At 43.2% G+C, this 21,149-nt stretch overlaps 1 protein-coding gene across 7 annotated transcripts in view; it reads right to left on the bottom strand.

The window, feature by feature from the left end:
* Positions 1-21,149, bottom strand: part of brp (ELKS/RAB6-interacting/CAST family member bruchpilot) — a 129,542-nt gene that overhangs the window by 10,135 nt on the left and 98,258 nt on the right. For 6 of the 7 annotated variants that reach the window (XM_070080194.1, XM_070080190.1, XM_070080191.1 and 3 more), the window contains 4 exons: positions 14,163-14,546; positions 11,310-11,464; positions 1,170-1,317; positions 3-92 (listed from right to left, as the gene is read on the bottom strand). In XM_070080194.1, coding sequence (XP_069936295.1) covers positions 3-92; positions 1,170-1,317; positions 11,310-11,464; positions 14,163-14,546 — 777 coding nt within the window. Of the gene's footprint in view, positions 1-2; positions 93-1,169; positions 1,318-11,309; positions 11,465-14,162; positions 15,504-21,149 lie in introns of those variants that run through there. The other variant, XM_070080196.1, reaches the window with a different exon arrangement.

Raw genomic sequence — 21,149 nt, 5'->3', positions numbered from 1 at the left:
ACCTGTTGTGACGGCGACATCTCTGTTGGCGTTGCTTCTGTTGCTATCTCTGTTGCCAGATATTCTTGACTCAGCCGGACCCGTTCCTCGCCCTGAAAACGGGTAAAAATTCTGTTGGTTCTGTTGAAATGGTATTTAATATCGACCTGTTGGAGATAAGAGCTCTGTTAGAGCCGTTAAAACAGTAAATTAATTCACCCTGTTGGAAACGAAAGTTCTGTTAGTGCCGTTGAAACAGTAAATTAATCCTTCTGTTGTAGTAATTCTGTTACTACCGTTGAAACAGTAAATTAATCCTTCTGTTGTAGTAATTCTGTTACTACCGTTGAAACAGTAAATTAATCCCTCTGTTGTAGTAATTCTGTTACTACCGTTGAAACAGTAAATTAATCCTTCTGTTGTAGTAATTCTGTTACTACCGTTGAAACAGTAAATTAATCCCTCTGTTGTAGTAATTCTGTTACTACCGTTGAAACAGTAAATTAATCCCTCTGTTGTGATAGTTCTGTTAGTGTCGTTGAAACAACAGTAATTTAATACCTCCTGTTGAGAGAAGGAGGCCTGTTAATACCCTTAACTAATACCCTCCCTTCTGTTGTGGTACCTCTGTTAGTACTGTTGAATTAACAGTAACTTATATTCCTTCTGTTGTTAGTGCTGTTGAATCAACAGTAACTTATATTCCTTCTGTTGTTAGTGCTGTTGAATCAACAGTAACTTATATTCCTTCTGTTGTTAGTGCTGTTGAATCAACAGTAACTTATATTCCTTCTGTTGTTAGTGCTGTTGAATCAACAGTAACTTATATTCCTTCTGTTGTTAGTGCTGTTGAATCAACAGTAACTTATATTCCTTCTGTTGTTAGTACTGTTGAATCAACAGTAACTTCACCACCTCTGTATGACAGCTCTGTTGAAACAACAGTACTTGAATTCCTTCCGTTGTGATACCCCTGTTAGCACCATTGAAAAGCAATAAATGAACCACCCCTGTTGAGGTAGTTCTGTTATTGCCGTTGCAACAACAGAAGCTTAATCTTCTCTGTTATTAGTGCCGTTGAACCATCAGTATATTAATCCCCTCTGTTGTTAGCACCGTTGGAACAACAGTAACTTTACCCCTTCTGTTGTGGCACTTCTGTTGGAACCGTTGAAACAACAGTAACTCACCAAGTCTTTGATGGCATCTAAGAGCTTAACTCTCGCTTTCTTGAGAGTCTCTAGCTCCTGGGCCGCCCGCGAAGACCTCACACCGCCAACCTCCAACAGTGCCAAGTGGGCGTCCTTCTCGCTCAGTGCCGAGGTAAGTGCCTCCTGTCTGTTAAGAGAGTGCCAGGGTAAGTGTCTGTTAAGAAAGTGCCAGGGCAAGTATCTGTTAAGAGAGTCCCAGGGCAAGTATCTGTTAAGAGAGTGCCAGGGTAAGTGTCTGTTAAGAGTGTGCCAGGGTAAGTGTCTGTTAAGAGAGTGCCAGAATAAGTGTATGTTAAGAAAGTGCCAGGGTTAATGTCTGTTAAGAGAGTGCCAGGATTAATGTCTGTTAAGAGAGTGCCAAGGTAAGTGTCTGTCAAGAGAGTGCCAGGGTAAGTGTTAAGAGAGTGCCAGGGTTAGTGTCTGTTAAGAGAGTGTCAGGGTTTGTTAGTGTCTGTTAAGAGAGTGCCAGGGTTAATGTCTGTTAAGAGAGTGCCGGGGTTATTGTCTGTTAAGAGTGTGCCAGGGTTTGTTAGTGTTTGTTAAGAGAGTGCCAGAGTTATTCTGTTAAGAGTGTGCCAGGGTTTGTTAGTGTTTGTTAAGAGAGTGCCAGGGTTAATGTCTGTTAAGAGAGTGCCATGGTTAGTGTCTGTTAAGAGAGTGTCAGGGTATTTGTTAAGAGAGTGACAGGGTAAGTGTCTGTTAAGAGAGTGCCAGGGTTATTGTCTGTTAAGAGTGTGCCAGGGTTTGTTAGTGTTTGTTAAGAGAGTGCCAGAGTTATTCTGTTAAGAGTGTGCCAGGGTTTGTTAGTGTCTGTTAAGAGAGTGCCAGGGTTAATGTCTGTTAAGAGAGTGCCATGGTTAGTGTCTCTTAAGAGAGTGTCAGGGTATCTGTTAAGAGAGTGACAGGGTAAGTGTCTGTTAAGAGAGTGCCAGGGTTAGTGTCTGTTAAGAGAGTGCCAGGGTTAGTGTCTGTTAAGAGAGTGTCAGGGTTTGTTAGTGTCTGTTAAGAGAGTGCGAGGGTAAGTGTCTGTTAAGAGAGTGCCAGAGTTAATGTCTGTTAAGAGAGTGCCAGGGTTAATGTCTGTTAAGAGTGCCAGGGTAAGTGTCTGTTAAGAGAATGTAAGGGTTAATGTCTGTTAAGAGAGTGCCAGGGTTAGTGTCTGTTAAGAGAGTGCCAGGGTTAGTGTGTTAAGAGAGTGTCAGGGTGTCTGTTAAGAGAGTGCCAAGGTAAGTGTCTGTCAAGAGAGTGCCAGGGTAAGTGTCTGTTAAGAGTGCCAGGGTTAGTGTCTGTTAAGAGAGTGTCAAGGTTTGTTAGTGTCTGTAAAGAGAGTGCCAGGGTAAGTGTCTGTTAAGAGAGTGCCAGAGTTAATGTCTGTTAAGAGAGTGCCAGGGTTAATGTCTGTTAAGAGAGTGCCAGGGTTAATGTCTGTTAAGAGAGTGCCAGGGTAAGTGTCTGTTAAGAGAGTGCCAAGGTTAATGTCTGTTATGAGAGTGCCAGGGTAAGTGTCTGTTAAGAAAGTGCCAGGGTTAATGTCTGTTAAGAGAGTGCCAGGGTTAATGTCTGTTAAGAGAGTGCCAGGGTAAGTATCTGTTAAGAGAGTGCCAGGGTTAATGTCTGTTAAGAGAGTGCTAGGGTAAGTGTCTGTTAAGAGAGTGCCAGGGTTAATGTCTGTCAAGAGAGTGCCAGGGTAAGTGTCTGTTAAGAGAGTGCCAGGGTAAGTGTCTGTTAAGAGAGTGCCAGGGTTAATGTCTGTTAAGAGAGTGCCAGGGTAAGTGTCTGTTAAGAGAGTGCCAGGGTTAATGTCTGTTAAGAGAGTGCCAGGGTTAATGTCTGTTAAGAGAGTGCCAGGGTAAGTGTCTGTTAAGAGAGTGCCAGGGTTAATGTCTGTTAAGAGAGTGCCAGGGTAAGTGTCTGTTAAGAGAGTGTAAGGGTTAATGTCTGTTAAGAGAGTGCCAGGGTTAGTGTCTGTTAAGAGAGTGCCAGGGTAAGTGTCTGTTAAGAGAGTGCCAGGGTAAGTGTCTGTTAAGAGAGTGCCAGGGTAAGTGTCTGTTAAGAGAGTGCCAGGGTAAGTGTCTGTTAAGAGAGTGCCAGGGTAAGTGTCTGTTAAGAGAGTGCCAGGGTAAGTGTCTGTTAAGAGAGTGCCAGGGTAAGTGTCTGTTAAGAGAGTGCCAGGGTAAGTGTCTGTTAAGAGAGTGCCAGGGTTAATGTCTGTTAAGAGAGTGCCAGGGTTAATGTCTGTTAAGAGAGTGCCAGGGTAAGTGTCTGTTAAGAGAGTGCCAGGGTTAATGTCTGTTAAGAGAGTGCCAGGGTAATTGTCTGTTAAGAGAGTGTAAGGGTTAATGTCTGTTAAGAGAGTGCCAGGGTTAGTGTCTGTTAAGAGAGTGCCAGGGTAAGTGTCTGTTAAGAGAGTGCCAGGGTAAGTGTCTGTTAAGAGAGTGCCAGGGTAAGTGTCTGTTAAGAGAGTGCCAGGGTAAGTGTCTGTTAAGAGAGTGCCAGGGTAAGTGTCTGTTAAGAGAGTGCCAGGGTAAGTGTCTGTTAAGAGAGTGCCAGGGTAAGTGTCTGTTAAGAGAGTGCCAGGGTAAGTGTCTGTTAAGAGAGTGCCAGGGTAAGTGTCTGTTAAGAGAGTGCCAGGGTAAGTGTCTGTTAAGAGAGTGCCAGGGTAAGTGTCTGTTAAGAGAGTGCCAGGGTAAGTGTCTGTTAAGAGAGTGCCAGGGTAAGTGTCTGTTAAGAGAGTGCCAGGGTTTGTGTCTGTTAAGAAGGAGAGTTTACTAACTCTCAATTACACACAGTCTCACTCACACACTATCTCACACCATCACACTAACTCACAGACTCATGCACTCACTCACACTAACTCACAGACTCATGCACTCACTCACACTAACTCAGACTCATGCACTCACTCACACTAACTCACAGACTCATGCACTCACTCACACTAACTCACAGACTCATGCACTCACTCACACTAACTCACAGACTCATGCACTCACTCACACTAACTCACACTAACTCACAGACTCATGCACTCACTCACACTAACTCACAGACTCATGCACTCACTCACACTAACTCACAGACTCATGCACTCACTCACACTAACTCACAGACTCATGCACTCACTCACACTAACTCACAGACTCATGCACTCACTCACACACATTACACTAGTATAATGTGCAGTATATGCTGTGACAGCCCCATTTACAGTCAGGCTCCCTGGCCAAGCCTCAAGTCACCTGCCCCATCGCACAAAGGCCGTGCCTGAAAACTCTCTCTCTCACCCTTCCGACCAAACCACGCACAGGCAGACGTATAGGGTAGGTTAGGTTTGTCAGGAAACAGGACAAGTGTTTCCTGACGCTGGCCTTCAGGTTAGGTTAGATAGGGTTTGTCAGGAAACAGAACAAGTGTTCCCTGACGCTGGCCTTCAGGTTAGGTTAGATAGGGTTTGTCAGGAAACAGGACAAGTGTTCCCTGACGCTGGTCTTCATGTTAGGTTAGATAGGGTTTGTCAGGAAACAGGAAAAGTGTTCCCTGACGCTGGTCTTCAGGTTAGGTTAGATAGGGTTTGACAGGAAACAGGAAAAGTGTTCCCTGACGCTGGTCTTCAGGTTAGGTTAGATAGGGTTTGTCAGGAAACAGAACAAGTGTTCCCTGACGCTGGTCTTCAGGTTAGGTTAGATAGGGTTTGACAGGAAACAGGACAAGTGTTCCCTGACGCTGGTCTTCAGGTTAGGTTAGATAGGGTTTGTCAGGAAACAGGAAAAGTGTTCCCTGACGCTGGTCTTCAGGTTAGGTTAGATAGGGTTTGTCAGGAAACAGGAAAAGTGTTCCCTGACGCTGGTCTTCAGGTTAGGTTAGATAGGGTTTGTCAGGAAACAGGACAAGTGTTCCCTGACGCGGGTTTTCAGGTTAGGTTAGATAGGGTTTGTCAGGAAACAGGACAAGTGTTCCCTGACGCGGGTCTTAGTCACATGATGACCCGCAGTTTGGCTGGTCTCGCCAAGTATACCAATACAGTGCCTCCATACAAGTTCAATAGTTGCTTCCTTCCTACCATCATTTCTTATATCGAACCCTGATAGATGGTGACACCTTTGGGTACGTAACTTTGGGAATTACATCGATGAGAAGTGATTATATTGACAAGGTTGTGTGGACACAGCGTGTCACCCTGAAGGAAGCCGCTGTGCCAGTGGGTAGTTTACCTTCTCCACAGTCATCATCGTCCTTCCTGCTTCGTATTTAGTGTTCAATGGCTTTGCATGCAAGCTTTCGAGGGGGTGGACCCGAGTTTCATTCAAATTGAGCCAAGCCAGGTTAAGCCAGTCTCTACAAGACGGTCCAAGCCAGCAAGCCATCCATCTGTCCTGCTTTAAAACGTCTGTGTTCATGTTTGCAAGCATTCCAGCCGTCCCATTGTATCCAGTGTCGAGGAATTAAGCCAGCAAGCCAGCCCAGCCGAGACAATCAAGCCAACCTAGTATATGAATAGGTCTAATGTCGTGTTTCTTACTTAAGTGGATGTGACCTGGACCTGATTAGGTTGGGACAGTGACAAAAGGTGGACCACCCTGCCTCTGTATGCCACCCTGCCTCGGTGGACCATCCCACCTCGGTGAGCCACCCTGCCTCGGTGGGCCACCCTGCCTCGGTGGGCCACCCTGCCTCGGTGGGCCACCCTGCCTCGGTGGGCCACCCTGCCTCGGTGGGCCACCCTGCCTCGGTGGGATACGGCCGGTGCGTTGAAAAAAAGATATAGATATCTGAATCACCTGTGACTGGCAGTGTTAATGTCAATATCGTGACTAACAACACCACTGAACCGACTCAGACTCTCAGTGGTTCTTTGTTGACTGACTTACACCAGTCCATAGACTATACATTTATTTTTGTGAACCTCTGGACACTGTGCCTACCTTTGGTGGCAGCACGAGTAATCCTGAAGCTTACTTCACTGCAATTTGCAATGTAGTGGATAATGCAGCTTGGCACACACCAGAAGACCCTGTCATTAGACTTTGAAAGACAGTGTTTCCAGGTCAACCTCGCCTGGAGAAGCCAGTAAGCCAGTAATCGTGGTTCCTGTAGCTTTAATTGTTGGTCACAATACGATATGTACCATAGTTACTTTTCTCAAGCAACAGTTTGTAATCCGTATTCAACATATTGTGAATGGCAACCCCTATTGCAGGACAATATTAAGTCATTTCTAGACTCGTAGGCTGACTTTGAGACGTCCAATTTGGCAAACTAGGGACTTTGGTACCATTAAGAACTTGATACCCCCCTTCTTTGTATTCGTGTTCTGCTACTCCTCCAGCTGTAGAGATGGATCCTCTGAGAGTCCTGGTGCAAACATGTGTCGTTCCTGTACCACGCACTGGTACAGCTCCTTCCGTACAACCTGTTGTCTGCACAGTAGCACAAGATTCTGTTAGTATCCAGTGACGTCTCGTTCGGGCCAGTGTCAAGAACAGTCTGTCGAAGTGGATCTCACGAAGGGATCCTCTGTGGTCATTCCAACCGTAGCCACAGAAGTCGTAGAGAACATGAGAAAATACTAATTACACAGTGTACCACTAGAACACCTAGCATGGCTAGGTATTACACAGTGTACCACTAGAACACCCAGCATGGCTAGGCATTACACAGTGTACTACTAGAACACCTAGCATGGCTAGGTATTACACAGTGTACCACTAGAACACCTAGCATGGCTAGGCATTACACAGTGTACCACTAGAACACCTAGCATGGCTAGGTATTACACAGTATACCACTAGAACACCTAGCATGGCTAGGCATTACAGTGTACCACTAGAACACCTAGCATGGCTAGGTATTACACAGTGTACCACTAGAACACCTAGCATGGCTAGGTATTACACAGTGTACCACTAGAACACCTAGCATGGCTAGGCATTACACAGTGTACCACTAGAACACCTAGCATGGCTAGGCATTACACAGCGTACCACTAGAACGCCTAGCATGGCTAGGTATTTCGGGCAGACTTAGTTTAATTCTTTATTTTAAAATATTACAAATTATGAGGTAAGTTGGTATTATGGCTAAGTGACTAAATACTAGTTTATGAGTTTAGCAATGTGAATGCTTTTGTTTTGGCACAGTACATAGTTTCAGTATTGGAGTATCACAGGATTCATTATTTTAAGATTGAGATTAATATTTCTGTTTATGGTCAGATGGGTGAGTGAGTGTAAGTGTGAACCACCAGGTGGTATTTGTGTAGTTAGATGATGGGGTGTATCAGGGAGATAAGATGTTTTCTAATGGTAGTTTTGAAGGTGATGAATGTGTCTGCAGTTCTAGAGTTTTCAGGTAGGGTGTTCCAGATTTTAGGGCCTTTGACATACATTGAATTTTTGTAAAGGTTTAGTCGGACACGGGGAATGTCGTAGAGATGTTTGTGTCTGGTGTTATGCCTGTGGGTTCTGTCACAACTATCAAGAAAGCGTTTTAGGTCAAGGTTGATATTGGAGTTTAAGGTCCTGTAGAAGTAGATTGCACAGTAGTAAGTGTGGATGTACTGAACAGGGAGTAAGTTTAGGTCTATGAAGAGTGGGGGGGGGTGTTGCCAGGGATGGGATTTAGTGATTATTCTTACTGCAGCTTTTTGTTGGGTTATTATTGGCTTTAGGTGTGTTGCTGCAGTTGATCCCGAAGCACAAATAGCATAGGTGAGGTATGGATATATAAGTGAATGGTATAGTGTGAGAAGGGCATTTTGCGGCACGTAGTATCGTATCTTGGAGAGGATCCCAACCGTTTTAGATACTTTTTTGGTTGTGTTGGATATGGGTGCTGAAATTCAGGTTGTTGTCGAGGTATAGGCCTAGGAATTTGCCCCCATTATTTCTGGTAATTAGAGTGTTGTCAATCTTAATGTTAATTTGTGCATCTCCTGCTCTGTTACCAAACATAATATAGTAGGTTTTGTCAGTGTTAAGCGTAAGTTTATTGGCTGTCATCCAAGTCGATATTTTGATCAGCTCCTCGTTAACAATGGTGTTGAGGGTGGCAAGATTAGGGTGAGAGATGACATAAGTCGTGTCGTCAGCAAAGAGAATGGGTTTCAGGTGTTGGGATACGTTTGGAAGGTCATTGATGTATATGAGGAAGAGCAGGGGACCAAGGACACTTCCCTGCGGAACTCCAGTATCAAGTGGCCGTGTTGTTGATGCTGTGTCTTTAATGGTGACATACTGATACCTATTAGTAAGGTAAGATTTGAAATAAGCAAGCGCATGGCCTCTTATACCGTAATGATCAAGTTTGTGGAGTAGGATGTCGTGGTCTACTGTGTCAAAAGCTTTTCTTAGGTCAATAAAAATTCCTAGTGGATATTCCTTATTTTCCAATGCTGTGTAAAGCAGATCTAGCATTTTTATGATTGCATCATTAGTGCTTTTATTTTTCCTGAATCCAAATTGGCAGGGGTTGAGTATGTTTTGTGCTGTTATAAATGAATACAGTCTCCTGTGCACGAGTTTCTCAAAGATTTTGGATAGCAATGGTAAGTTTGATATTGGCCTATAGTTGTTTAAATCTGTATTGGTGTAACCCTTGGTGAACACTGCAACAGGCCTACTGTCCTATGCGAGGCAGCTCCAATTCTCGTACCGGCTTAAGCCAAAGCCTTGACCTAGTGAGGTCAGACACGTCACTTGGTTCCCCGGAACAAGAGCCCTCCTCAAGCGTTGGCTTCGGAGGGAATCGATATTGACGGTAGCAATTAAACAACTGCTGAGATGTTATGGAGGTGTTGTATTGGCGTGTGTTGAGACCCTCACGTCAGGAAACACTTGTCCTGTTTCCTGACAACCCTGACCTGTACGTCTGTGCCTGTCCGTGGTTACGTCCAAAGAGAGACATCTCTAGCACGGACAGAGATCCTGTCTATAAAAGACGTTACCCCAGTATATAATACGTAAGTATTATACTGATGACACTCATTCTCTCACTCATTCTCTCACTCATTCTCTCACTCATTCTCTCACTCATTCACTCACTCATTCTCTCACTCATTCACTCATTCATTCTCTCATTCTCTCACTCATTCACTCACTCATTCACTCACTCATTCTCTCACTCATTCTCTCACTCTCTCACTCATTCTCTCACTCATTCTCTCACTCATTCACTCACTCATTCTCTCACTCATTCTCTCACTCATTCTCTCACTCTCTCACTCATTCTCTCACTCATTCTCTCACTCATTCTCTCACTCATTCACTCACTCATTCTCTCACTCATTCTCTCACTCATTCTCTCACTCATTCTCTCACTCATTCACTCACTCATTCACTCACTCACTCACTCACTCCCTCCCTCACTCACTCACTCACTCACTCCCTCACTCCCTCACTCACTCACTCCCTCACTCACTCCCTCACTCACTCACTCCCTCACTCACTCACTCACTCACTCCCTCACTCCCTCACTCACTCACTCCCTCACTCCCTCACTCACTCCCTCACTCACTCCCTCACTCCCTCACTCACTCACTCACTCCCTCACTCACTCACTCACTCACTCACTCACTCACTCACTCCCTCACTCACTCACTCACTCCCTCACTCACTCCCTCTCTCACTCCCTCACTCCCTCACTCACTCACTCACTCCCTCACTCCCTCACTCACTCACTCCCTCACTCCCTCACTCACTCACTCACTCCCTCACTCACTCACTCACTCCCTCACTCACTCACTCACTCCCTCACTCACTCACTCCCTCACTCACTCCCTCACTCACTCACTCACTCACTCACTCCCTCACTCACTCCCTCACTCACTCCCTCACTCCCTCACTCACTCACTCACTCCCTCACTCACTCCCTCACTCACTCACTCACTCACTCACTCACTCACTCCCTCACTCCCTCACTCACTCCCTCACTCCCTCACTCACTCACTCACTCACTCACTCCCTCACTCACTCACTCCCTCACTCCCTCACTCACTCACTCACTCCCTCACTCACTCACTCACTCACTCACTCCCTCACTCACTCCCTCACTCACTCACTCACTCACTCCCTCACTCACTCCCTCACTCACTCACTCACTCACTCACTCCCTCACTCACTCCCTCACTCACTCACTCACTCCCTCACTCACTCCCTCACTCACTCACTCACTCACTCCCTCACTCACTCCCTCACTCACTCACTCCCTCACTCCCTCACTCACTCCCTCACTCCCTCACTCACTCACTCACTCACTCACTCACTCACTCACTCCCTCACTCCCTCACTCACTCCCTCACTCACTCACTCCCTCACTCACTCCCTCACTCACTCACTCACTCACTCACTCCCTCACTCACTCACTCACTCACTCACTCCCTCACTCCCTCACTCACTCCCTCACTCACTCACTCACTCACTCACTCACTCACTCCCTCACTCCCTCACTCCCTCACTCACTCACTCACTCACTCACTCACTCACTCCCTCACTCACTCCCTCACTCCCTCACTCACTCACTCCCTCACTCACTCACTCACTCCCTCACTCACTCACTCACTCACTCACTCACTCCCTCACTCCCTCACTCACTCACTCACTCACTCACTCACTCACTCCCTCACTCCCTCACTCCCTCACTCACTCACTCACTCACTCACTCACTCACTCACTCCCTCACTCACTCCCTCACTCCCTCACTCACTCACTCCCTCACTCACTCACTCACTCCCTCACTCCCTCACTCCCTCACTCACTCACTCACTCACTCCCTCACTCACTCACTCCCTCACTCACTCCCTCACTCCCTCACTCCCTCACTCCCTCACTCACTCACTCACTCCCTCACTCCCTCACTCCCTCACTCACTCACTCACTCACTCCCTCACTCACTCACTCCCTCACTCACTCCCTCACTCCCTCACTCCCTCACTCCCTCACTCACTCACTCACTCACTCACTCACTCACTCCCTCACTCACTCCCTCACTCCCTCACTCACTCACTCCCTCACTCACTCACTCACTCCCTCACTCCCTCACTCCCTCACTCACTCACTCACTCACTCCCTCACTCACTCACTCCCTCACTCACTCCCTCACTCCCTCACTCACTCCCTCACTCACTTTAGCTCCCAGAGTTCCATCAGGTGTCTGTGCCTCTGGCTAATCAGGTTCTTGTACCTGATCTCCAGCTCTGACAGTCGCTCCTTCACTGTCTGGCAGTGACTGCACCGCACCTTCTGAACACTGCTCTCAAGCTTTCTCTCAAGCTTATTAAGCTGGGAAACAAGAAATCTGTAAGTTACACAGATAAATTTGGCAGTTACACAAGCTTACTAAGCTGGAAAAAAAATTAATTTGGCAGTTACACAAGCTTATTAAGCTTGGTATAATAAATTAGACACACAAGCTTACTAAGCTTGGAATAATAAATTAGACAACTTACACAAGATTCCTAAGCTTGGTATAACAAATTCAACAACTTACACAAGCTTAATAAGCTTAGTATAATAAATCTGAGTTACACAAGCTTACTAAGCTTGGTATAATAAATTAGACAATTACACAAGCTTACTAAGCTTGGTATAATAAATTACAGTTACACAAGCTTACTAAGCTTGGTATAATAAATTATACAGTTGCACAAGCTTACTAAGCTTGGTATAATAAATTATACAGTTGCACAAGCTTACTAAGCTTGGTATAATAAATTATACAGTTGCACAAGCTTACTAAGCTTGATATAATAAATTATACAGTTACACAAGCTTACTAAGCTTTAAGAAAATTCCTATAAAATTAGAAGCTTACTAAACTTCATAGAATACAATTGATAGTTACATAAGCTTACTCAGCTTGGAAAAAATCCTAGATACTTATGCAGTAAATTTTTAAAGCTTTCACTGTGCTCGATAATCTGTTCTCAAGCTTATTAAGCTGAAGTAAATTCACCTGACAATTATAATTTTGTTAAGCTTTTTCTGTTCCAACTAAGTTTACTAAGCTTGAAAATAATACTAAATAGTTACTAAGGAAGATTAAGCTTTTAATCTGCTCATTAATCTGTCTCACTAAGCTGATTTTTAAGCTTATTAAGCTGGTAAAATATGAAATAATAATAATAATGTAAGATTTTGAAACAGTTTTCAAGCTTAAGCTTAAAAAAAAACTGGAAATTTTGAGAATTTTTTACAAGAATTTTAAGAATTTGGAGATTTTTATTAATAAGAATTTTAAGAATTTTCAAAAAATTTTTACGAGAATTTTTTAAGAATTGAAGAATTTTTAACCAGAATTTAAGAATTTTCAACATTTTTTACTACAATTTTCAGCGTTTTTATCAACCATTATTTATCCATAATGCATTTTGAGCCACTAATTAATTCCTGGCCCATAATGCATTTTGGGTCCCTAATTAATACATTCTAGACTCCTAATTAATGCTATTAATTTCATTTAGCTTCCTGGAAGGATTTTTCCAAGCTTATTTTAAGCTTAGCAAAGCATCTCTTCTATAGGAAGCTTGGAAAAGCTTTCAGGTTAATGAAATGAGTTAATTTAGACATTTGTTGATGAAATTAATTTTGGTGGCTACGGCCCCTTCAAAATTAATGTAGTTTTTCTGTATAATGCTCACTGTTAACAGTTATCTGTTGTTCTTTTTTTAATCTGTTGTAAGTCGTTAACAGGTCGGAATGACTCACGATCGTAAGTGTGGATGATCGGCATGACCCGCCATCGTAAGTGTGGATGATCGGAATGACCTGCCATCATAAGTGTGGATGATCAGAATGACCCGCCATCGTAAGTGCAGATGATCGGAATGACCCGCCATCGTAAGTGCGGACGATTGGAATGACCCGCCATCGTAAGTGCGGACGATCGGAATGACCTGCCATCATAAGTGCGGACGATCGGAATGACCCGCCATCGTAAGTGCAGACAATCAGAATGACCTGCCATTGTAAGTGCAGACAATCAGAATGACCTGCCATCGTAAGTGCGGACAATCAGAATGACCTCCCATTGTAAGTGCAGACAATCAGAATGACCTGCCATTGTAAGTGCGGACAATCAGAATGACCCGCCATCGTAAGTGCGGACAATCAGAATGTCCTGCCATTGTAAGTGCGGACAATCAGAATGACTTGCCATCGTAAGTGCGGACAATCAGAATGACCTGCCATTGTAAGTGCGGACAATCAGAATGACCTGCCATCGTAAGTGCGGACAATCAGAATGACCTGCCATTGTAAGTGCGGACAATCAGAATGACCTGCCATCGTAAGTGCGGACGATCGGAATGACCCACCATCGTAAGTGTGGACAACTGGAATGACCTGCCATCGTAAGTGTGGACAACTGGAATGACCTGCCATCGTAAGTGTGGACAACTGGAATGACCTGCCATCGTAAGTGTGGACAATCAGAATGACCTGCCATTGTAAGTGCGGACAATCAGAATGACCTGCCATCGTAAGTGCGGACAATCAGAATGACCTGCCATTGTAAGTGCGGACAATCAGAATGACCTGCCATCGTAAGTGCGGACGATCGGAATGACCCACCATCGTAAGTGTGGACAACTGGAATGACCTGCCATCGCAAGTGTGGATAACTGGAATGACCTGCCATCGCAAGTATGGACAACTGGAATGACCGGCCATCGTGTGGACGATCATAAAATGGAAAGTTGTTAGTCAGTACCCTAGCCTGCTGTAAATTGCCTACTGCAATTTGCGTAAAATTTCTATTAAATGTGGGTTTTTCACCCTAAAAAAATGTAAAGAGGTTACTTACCTTCTCTGTTACCTCCTTCCATCTCTCTTCTCCATCCCTCTTCTCCAGTTCCACGTCCGTAAAATGGAATGTTGTAAGTTGGGGCCCTAGTCTACGTAAACTGCCTTTTGCGATTTACATAAAATTTCTATTAAATGTGGGTTTTTCACCCTAAAACAATGTAAAGAGATTACTTACCTTCTCTGTTATCTCCTTCCTTCTCTCTTCTTCATCTCTCTTCTCCAGTTCCATGTCCGTTGCTATTCTTACACTCTGCCTTAGTGCCTCTTCCAGTTCCTCAATTCTCTCATTCTTGTGCTTCACGACTATTACTAATTCCTCCAGTTCCTCTATTCTCTCGTTCTTCCTCGCCTCCTCTTCCAGAACATGGATTTCCCCTTCCAGTTCTTCTATGCGCTCTCTCTGTGTCTTGTTCTCCTCACTCAGATTGCTGATTAGTGAATCTTTCAACTTGATATCAACTTCTACCTGGTTAATGTGTAACTTGTACTCTCTCTCACGTCCCTCAATCTCAACCATGTCCATTTCCGGTTGATCTGGGCGTGACTGAGTCTCCAGCGGCTAAGTGATTGGTGGACCGTGTAGATTGGGGAGACGTTTTGTCCATTTGTTTGGAAATTGGACGTTGTATTCAGCTCAAAGGTCCGGGTGAAGGGTCGTTGAGAGTGGGAGTTGAACAGTTCCGTGGGGTGGAGAGAGGTAATTGACAGCATCAGAAAAGGTGTCATTCCATCACAGACATCCAATAGATTCACAGCATCCAGATAGATTGTCCCATAACAGACATCCAATAGTTTATATAAGAGATGGTTTCACAACACCAGATAGACGTTATTCCGTTACAGATGTCCAATACATTCACAGCATCCAGATAGATCATCGTCCCATCACAGACGTCCAGTAAATCATCGGAGACATAGTTCGTAGCATCAGATAGACATCATTCCATCAAAGATGTCCAACAGATTCACCGCATCCAGATGGACGTCGTCCCATGATAGACGTCCAATAGATCATTTTAGTCACATCATGTTGATAGATCAGGTGGGCAAGGGAAGGCAAAATTCACATCACAGAAAAAAACACAAAAAAAAATCAACCAAATGTACTAAAAAATATATAAAAAATAATCAAAATTATAAAAAAATTAAATATCTTTGAATTATAACTACAAAAACAATATATTCATCAGATTTTACATCTCAAAATACAACAGTCACTTTTCCCACTTTACAGGCACATAGAGACACAAATAGAACTAGAAATTGAATTAGAAATGCCTCGGCCGTTTGAAAAAAATTCCTGGGTATCTATGGGCACCCATGCCCTGGTGCCCCGCGTACCCCCAGCAACTACAACAACAACAACAACGGTAACAACGCAACAACAACAACAACAACACTGGTGGTTTAGTGCCAAACGATCCCTCTAATTCTAATGTCTTTTAGAATTTGAAGTTTTGAATTAGAAGAAGCTCTTCATGAGGCCGCTAAACCCTGAAGCAGCATTTTGAAGAGGCTGTTGAAGTGAACCCAAGAATAAATTGAACCCCAGGAAGTGAACCCAAAAATAAATTAAGACCCAGGAAGAGAGCCCCAAAATAAATTAAGACCCAGGAAGAGAACCCCAAAATAAATTAAGACCCAGGAAGTGAACCCAAAAATAAATTAAACCCCAGGAAGTGAACCCAAGAATAAATTGAACCCCAGGATGTGAACCCAAAAATAAATTAAGACCCAGGAAGTGAACCAAAAACAAATTGAACCCAAAAATAATGTAATCCAAAAATTAAAAAGAAAATTGAACCCAAAAAATAAATTGAACTCCAAAAAATAAATTAAAACCCCCAAAAATAAATTGAACCCCCAAAAATAAATTGAAACCCCCAAATATAAATTGAAACCCCAAAAAATAAATTGAACCCCCAAAAATAAATTGAACCAGAAAAAATAAATTGAAACCCCCAAAAATAAATTGAAACCCCAAAAAATAAATTGAACCCCAAAAAATAAATTGAAACCCCCAAAAATAAATTGAACCCCCAAAAATAAATTGAAACCCCAAAAAATAAATTGAACCCCCAAAAATAAATTGAAACCCCCAAAAATAAATTGAAACCCCAAAAAATAAATTGAACCCCCAAAAATAAATTGAACCAGAAAAAATAAATTGAAGCCCCAAAAATGAACCCAAGAATACATCGAACCCGGAAATGCAAGATGCAATATTTTCCACCACATTAGAAGATTTAAATTACAATGACAACAGAAAACACATCAAATTTTTTCCCCATTTAAAAAAAATCGCCGCAAAAAAAGCATATATGAAAATAATTCCACATTGAATTAAAAACGGAAGAAAAATCAGTCAAAATTTTGAAATAAACCGAGAGAGCGACACAGAATAAATTATTTTTAAAGGGACATTAATGGCGGAATAAATTCGCAGAGCAACAACGTAAATAAACCAGAAATAAAACACAGAGCAACATTAAAACAAGAATGAAGGGAGGGATAGAGAAAGGTTTATGTAGTAAAAGGAGGGAGGGAATATTTGTAATAAAGCCAGGGAAGGAGAAGAGGTATCAAGGACCATGGGGTGGACCATGAGGGACAAGCAGTGGTAGGAAGGGAGGTATTGAGGACCATGGGGTGGACCATGAGGGACAAGTAGTGGTAGGAAGGGAGGTATCGAGGACCATGGGGTGGACCATGAGGGACAAGCAGTGGTAGGAAGGGAGGTATCAAGGATCATGGGGTGGACCATGAGGGACAAGCAGTGGTAGGGAGGGAGGTATCGAGGACCATGGGGTGGACCATGAGGGACAAGCAGTGGTAGGAAGGGAGGTATCGAGGACCATGGGGTGGACCATGAGGGACAAGCAGTGGTAGGAAGGGAGGTATCGAGGACCATGGGGTATACCATGAGGGACAAGCAATGGTAGGAAGGGAGGTATCAAGGACCATGGGGTGGACCATGAGGGACAAGCAGTGGTAGAAAGGGAGGTATCGAGGACCATGGGGTATACCATGAGGGACAAGCAATGGTAGGAAGGGAGGTATCGAGGACCATGGGGTATACCATGAGGGACAAGCAATGGTAGGAAGGGAGGTATTGAGGATCATGGGGTGGACCATGAGGGACAAGCAGTGGTAGGAAGGGAGGTATCAAGGACCATGGGGTGGACCATGAGGGACAAGCAGTGGTAGGAAGGGAGGTATCGAGGACCATGGGGTGGACCATGAGGGACAAGCAATGGTAGGAAGGGAGGTATCGAGGACCATGGGGTGGACATGAGGGACAAGCAATAGTAGGAAGGGAGGTATCAAGGACCATGGGGTGGACCATGAGGGACAAGCAATGGTAGGAAGGGAGGTATCGAGGACCACGGGGGTGAACCATGAGGGACAAGCGGCAGAGTTGACGTACATGTGGGCAGACATCGTCCGGGCGGCAGGAAAGAGAGAGAGAAACACAGCTTATTAGTAGTCATAGCGGCATGCGCACATAACCCCCATGCCCGGGCTACCCCATGCGCACATACCCCATGCCCACGCTACCCTATAAGAACCATAACTCCCAACATTCTATGTAAAATGATACCCAATTGACCCTTATCTACAAGCAGAGACTTAAGGCCAAGGCAATAAGGTCCACATGTCTATATTAATTACATATTAATCTGGCCCTTAACCACATATACTAACAAAGTTAAAGCCAAGGCAATAAGGTCCATATCTCTATATTAATTACATACTAAACTGACCCTTAACCACATACACCAACATAGGCCAGCATCATGCTGTGAACATCGCGAACCTAAAAACTCACATATTTACTCACATACAACATACAACATGCCCATGTTGAACAACATAGCTCTACTGCCTTCCTCATCCAAACATCCTCCCTCTACCCTCATAGACTCTTGATCCATAGCAATGGAGTTACCCTTCTTACATATATATATATATATATATATATATATATATATATATATATATATATATATATATATATATATATATATATATATATATATATATATATACAATCACAAAAAAGCAATACATGATGTAAAATAACCACAGGGGAAGTTGAATGATAGCTCTAGGTCTTTCGTGTTCCAATCAACACGTCTTCACAAACTTGCAATGTTTCAGAAATGAGTAGGAAGTTCAGGTAGGTTCATCCAGCAGAACAACTCTAGCTAGAGTAAGGTAGACGGTGCCAGGCAACCAGTGCTCAGTGCCAGAAGAATGACGGCAGAATATAAAAACTGTAGAAAAAAGCATATATAAAGCCCATCAGCACTAAATATTTAGTAATAACCTAGCAACTACAATATTAGTGACATGTCAGTTATCATCAACTTACTGTCAGACTCCATACTGTTTCATTATAAAAGACTTTAATATTCTGATCCCAGAAGTATCTGGCACTTATCAGTAGGAAATTTCCTTTAACCCTTTGAGGGTTTCGGATGTACTAGTACGGCTTACGCCCCAGGGTTTTTGACGTACTAGTACGCCTAAATTCTAGCGCCCTCAAATCTAGTGGGAGAAAGCTGGTAGGCCTCCATATGAAAGAATGGGTCTATGTGGTCAATGTGCATGGTATAAAAAAAATCCTGCAGCACACAGTGCATAATGAGAAAAAAAAACTTTGACCATTTTTTTAGAATAAAACAGCGACTTTGCACTGTATTTTCGTATGGTATTTATTGTTGTATTCTAGTTTTCTTGGTCTCATTTTATAGAATGGAAGACATATCATAGAAATTGAGATGATTTTGACTGGTTTTACAATGAAAAGTACCTTGAAATTGAGCTCAAAGTAGCAGAAATGTTCGATTTTTACCAAAGTTCAAAAGTAAACAAATCATGTCAAGCGTCCAATACACGTCAACTGGTGAGTCTAATATTTCTTTGCAAGTGCGCCAATATTATTCATACCATTTTTTACACTAATGCAGTAGTATGCATAACAGTAAATCTTCTATTTTTTGTGAGAATAAAAATTCAAAGTGGAAAGCAAAAGAATGTAAGAGGGGCCTTGAGACGTGACTAATGAACAGAGGAAATGTCATTTAAGTGCCAGGAATGCATTTCTTGTTTATTCTGGACCCTATTCGGAAATTGGCATCTTTTGAAATTTGTGTGAAATTGGCAAAATTGCTAAATTCTGACCACTGTACTGGATAGTTGAAATTGGTAAATGGGTGGTTTCTTGCACTCAATCAATAGAAAAAATGGAGTTCTAGCGAAATATTCATGTTTTTTGTCGACTAGTACAGTGGAACTGGCCGAAAATGGGGCTCAAAGTGGGCAAAATCGCCGATCCGTAAACATCGCCGAGACGGCTAACTTCGTGAGAGCATAATTCCGTAAGCTTTCCATCAAATTTCATATTTTTGGTGTCATTATGATCGGGAAAAGATTCTCTATCTTTTCCTAGGAATTTTTTTTTTTTTTTTTAAATTTGGCTGACCCTGAGAACGAATCTCGGAGAGGGCCTGTCGACCCTCAAAGGGTTAATTGCCTATAAGGAAATGGGTCTAGAGCAAGAGGCAAATGATCCTATATTCAGAAGCTGACCCACCTGACTCAGATAAACTCCGGTTTAACAGTAAGGGTAAGTGGGAGCAGCAGAACCTGAGTGCTACTCAGTTCGTCAGTGTAGCATTGTATTGGGTGTCCCGGTGGCCTGGTGGCTAAAGCTCTCACTTCACACACAGAGGGCCTGGGTCTGATTCCCGGCAGGGTGGAAACATTTCGACATGTTTCCTTACACCTGTCGTCCTGTTCAACCCCTGTTTAATCCCTCCGGGGTTAAAAATCCGAACAAAATCTTATCTTACAATGGTCTACAGAGTTCAAAAATGAATCTGGCATCTGGTTATAAAGGAATCAAACTTCAGTAAACTGAAACTATTTTTATATGATGAATGTTTATCATGTTTTATGATTGCCAAGTCTAAAATATTTTTTTTTTTAGCCAAGAGGTACAAGGAACCAGGACTCTGGCTTCTGACCAATTTGCAAGCCCGGATGTGGGTGAAAATTGCATTTCATTCACACACTTCATGTTGAATATTCGTGATGAATGGTTTGAAAAACCGACAAGTTGAAGATTGAGACATTTATGCAACATATGGGAATCTTTATTCAGGAAACGTTTCGCCACACAGTGGCTTCATCAGTTCACTACAGTATATAAGCCACGTCTACGGCCCTCTGCTGTATATTCTACAAGATTGATGGACTGAACACATCGACTCCAGGCTGAGGGACTGATTACCTCAAACTCCACCTCTCCTTACGCCTTTCTACTTTGTATTGGACTGATGAAGCCACTGTGTGGCGAGACGTTTCCTGAATAAAGATTCCCATATATTGCATAAGTGTCTCAATCTTGAATATTCGTGTTGTGTTATCTTGACATCTAGAGGTTTGCCGGTCTGTTCCATGTAAGATAAGTTGCACCCATTGCAACTGATCCTGCGCACACTGCCAACACAGAGTTGATGGAAATTCTTTTATCAAAATGCTATTTTCTATCCCTGAATTAAAAACTACTTGTATGTTGAATCATTTTAGGGCATTAGGCAGGAGAGAGAAATTTTTATTGTATGGGAGAACCCGCATATTCTTAATCTGAGGTGTTATCCTAGGTTCAGCCTGATGATAACTTATCCTATCTGCCAGCAGTGCTGATTCTACAGACTCCTTAGGGTACCATAGTTTCACGGCATTATCAAATATTTTTATAATTTCCTCACTGAGAAACTCTGGGCTGCACACTGGTAAGTTCCCAGAAATATAGCGAGAAAAACACTCCATTTTACTCTCTGTCTTGTGGTTAGAATAGTAGTGAATGTATGAGCACACATTAGTAGCCTTGCGGTATAAATGTATCCAGGTCCATATCATTCAGCCTACGACACGAGATGTTATCCACATATCTGAACCACTTAGCTTCATGGTTCAGGATATTTTTCAACAGTTTAGCCTCGAAAAACTCCATATACAGATTGCTTAATACGGGAGACTTTGAGTGTAATATTTCCCTTCAAACTCAAACTTGCAATCAACTACACAGAACTTAATCAAGTCAATAATGGTGTTCTTATCGAATTTCAGGAGGAACTCGTCTAATTCTTCT

Source organism: Cherax quadricarinatus, unplaced genomic scaffold (genome assembly GCF_038502225.1).
Source record: "Cherax quadricarinatus isolate ZL_2023a unplaced genomic scaffold, ASM3850222v1 Contig214, whole genome shotgun sequence".
Taxonomy (NCBI): Eukaryota; Metazoa; Arthropoda; class Malacostraca; order Decapoda; family Parastacidae; genus Cherax; species Cherax quadricarinatus.
The sequence above is the reverse complement of the archived record's forward strand: the minus strand, read 5'-3'. Positions and strand labels throughout refer to the sequence as shown.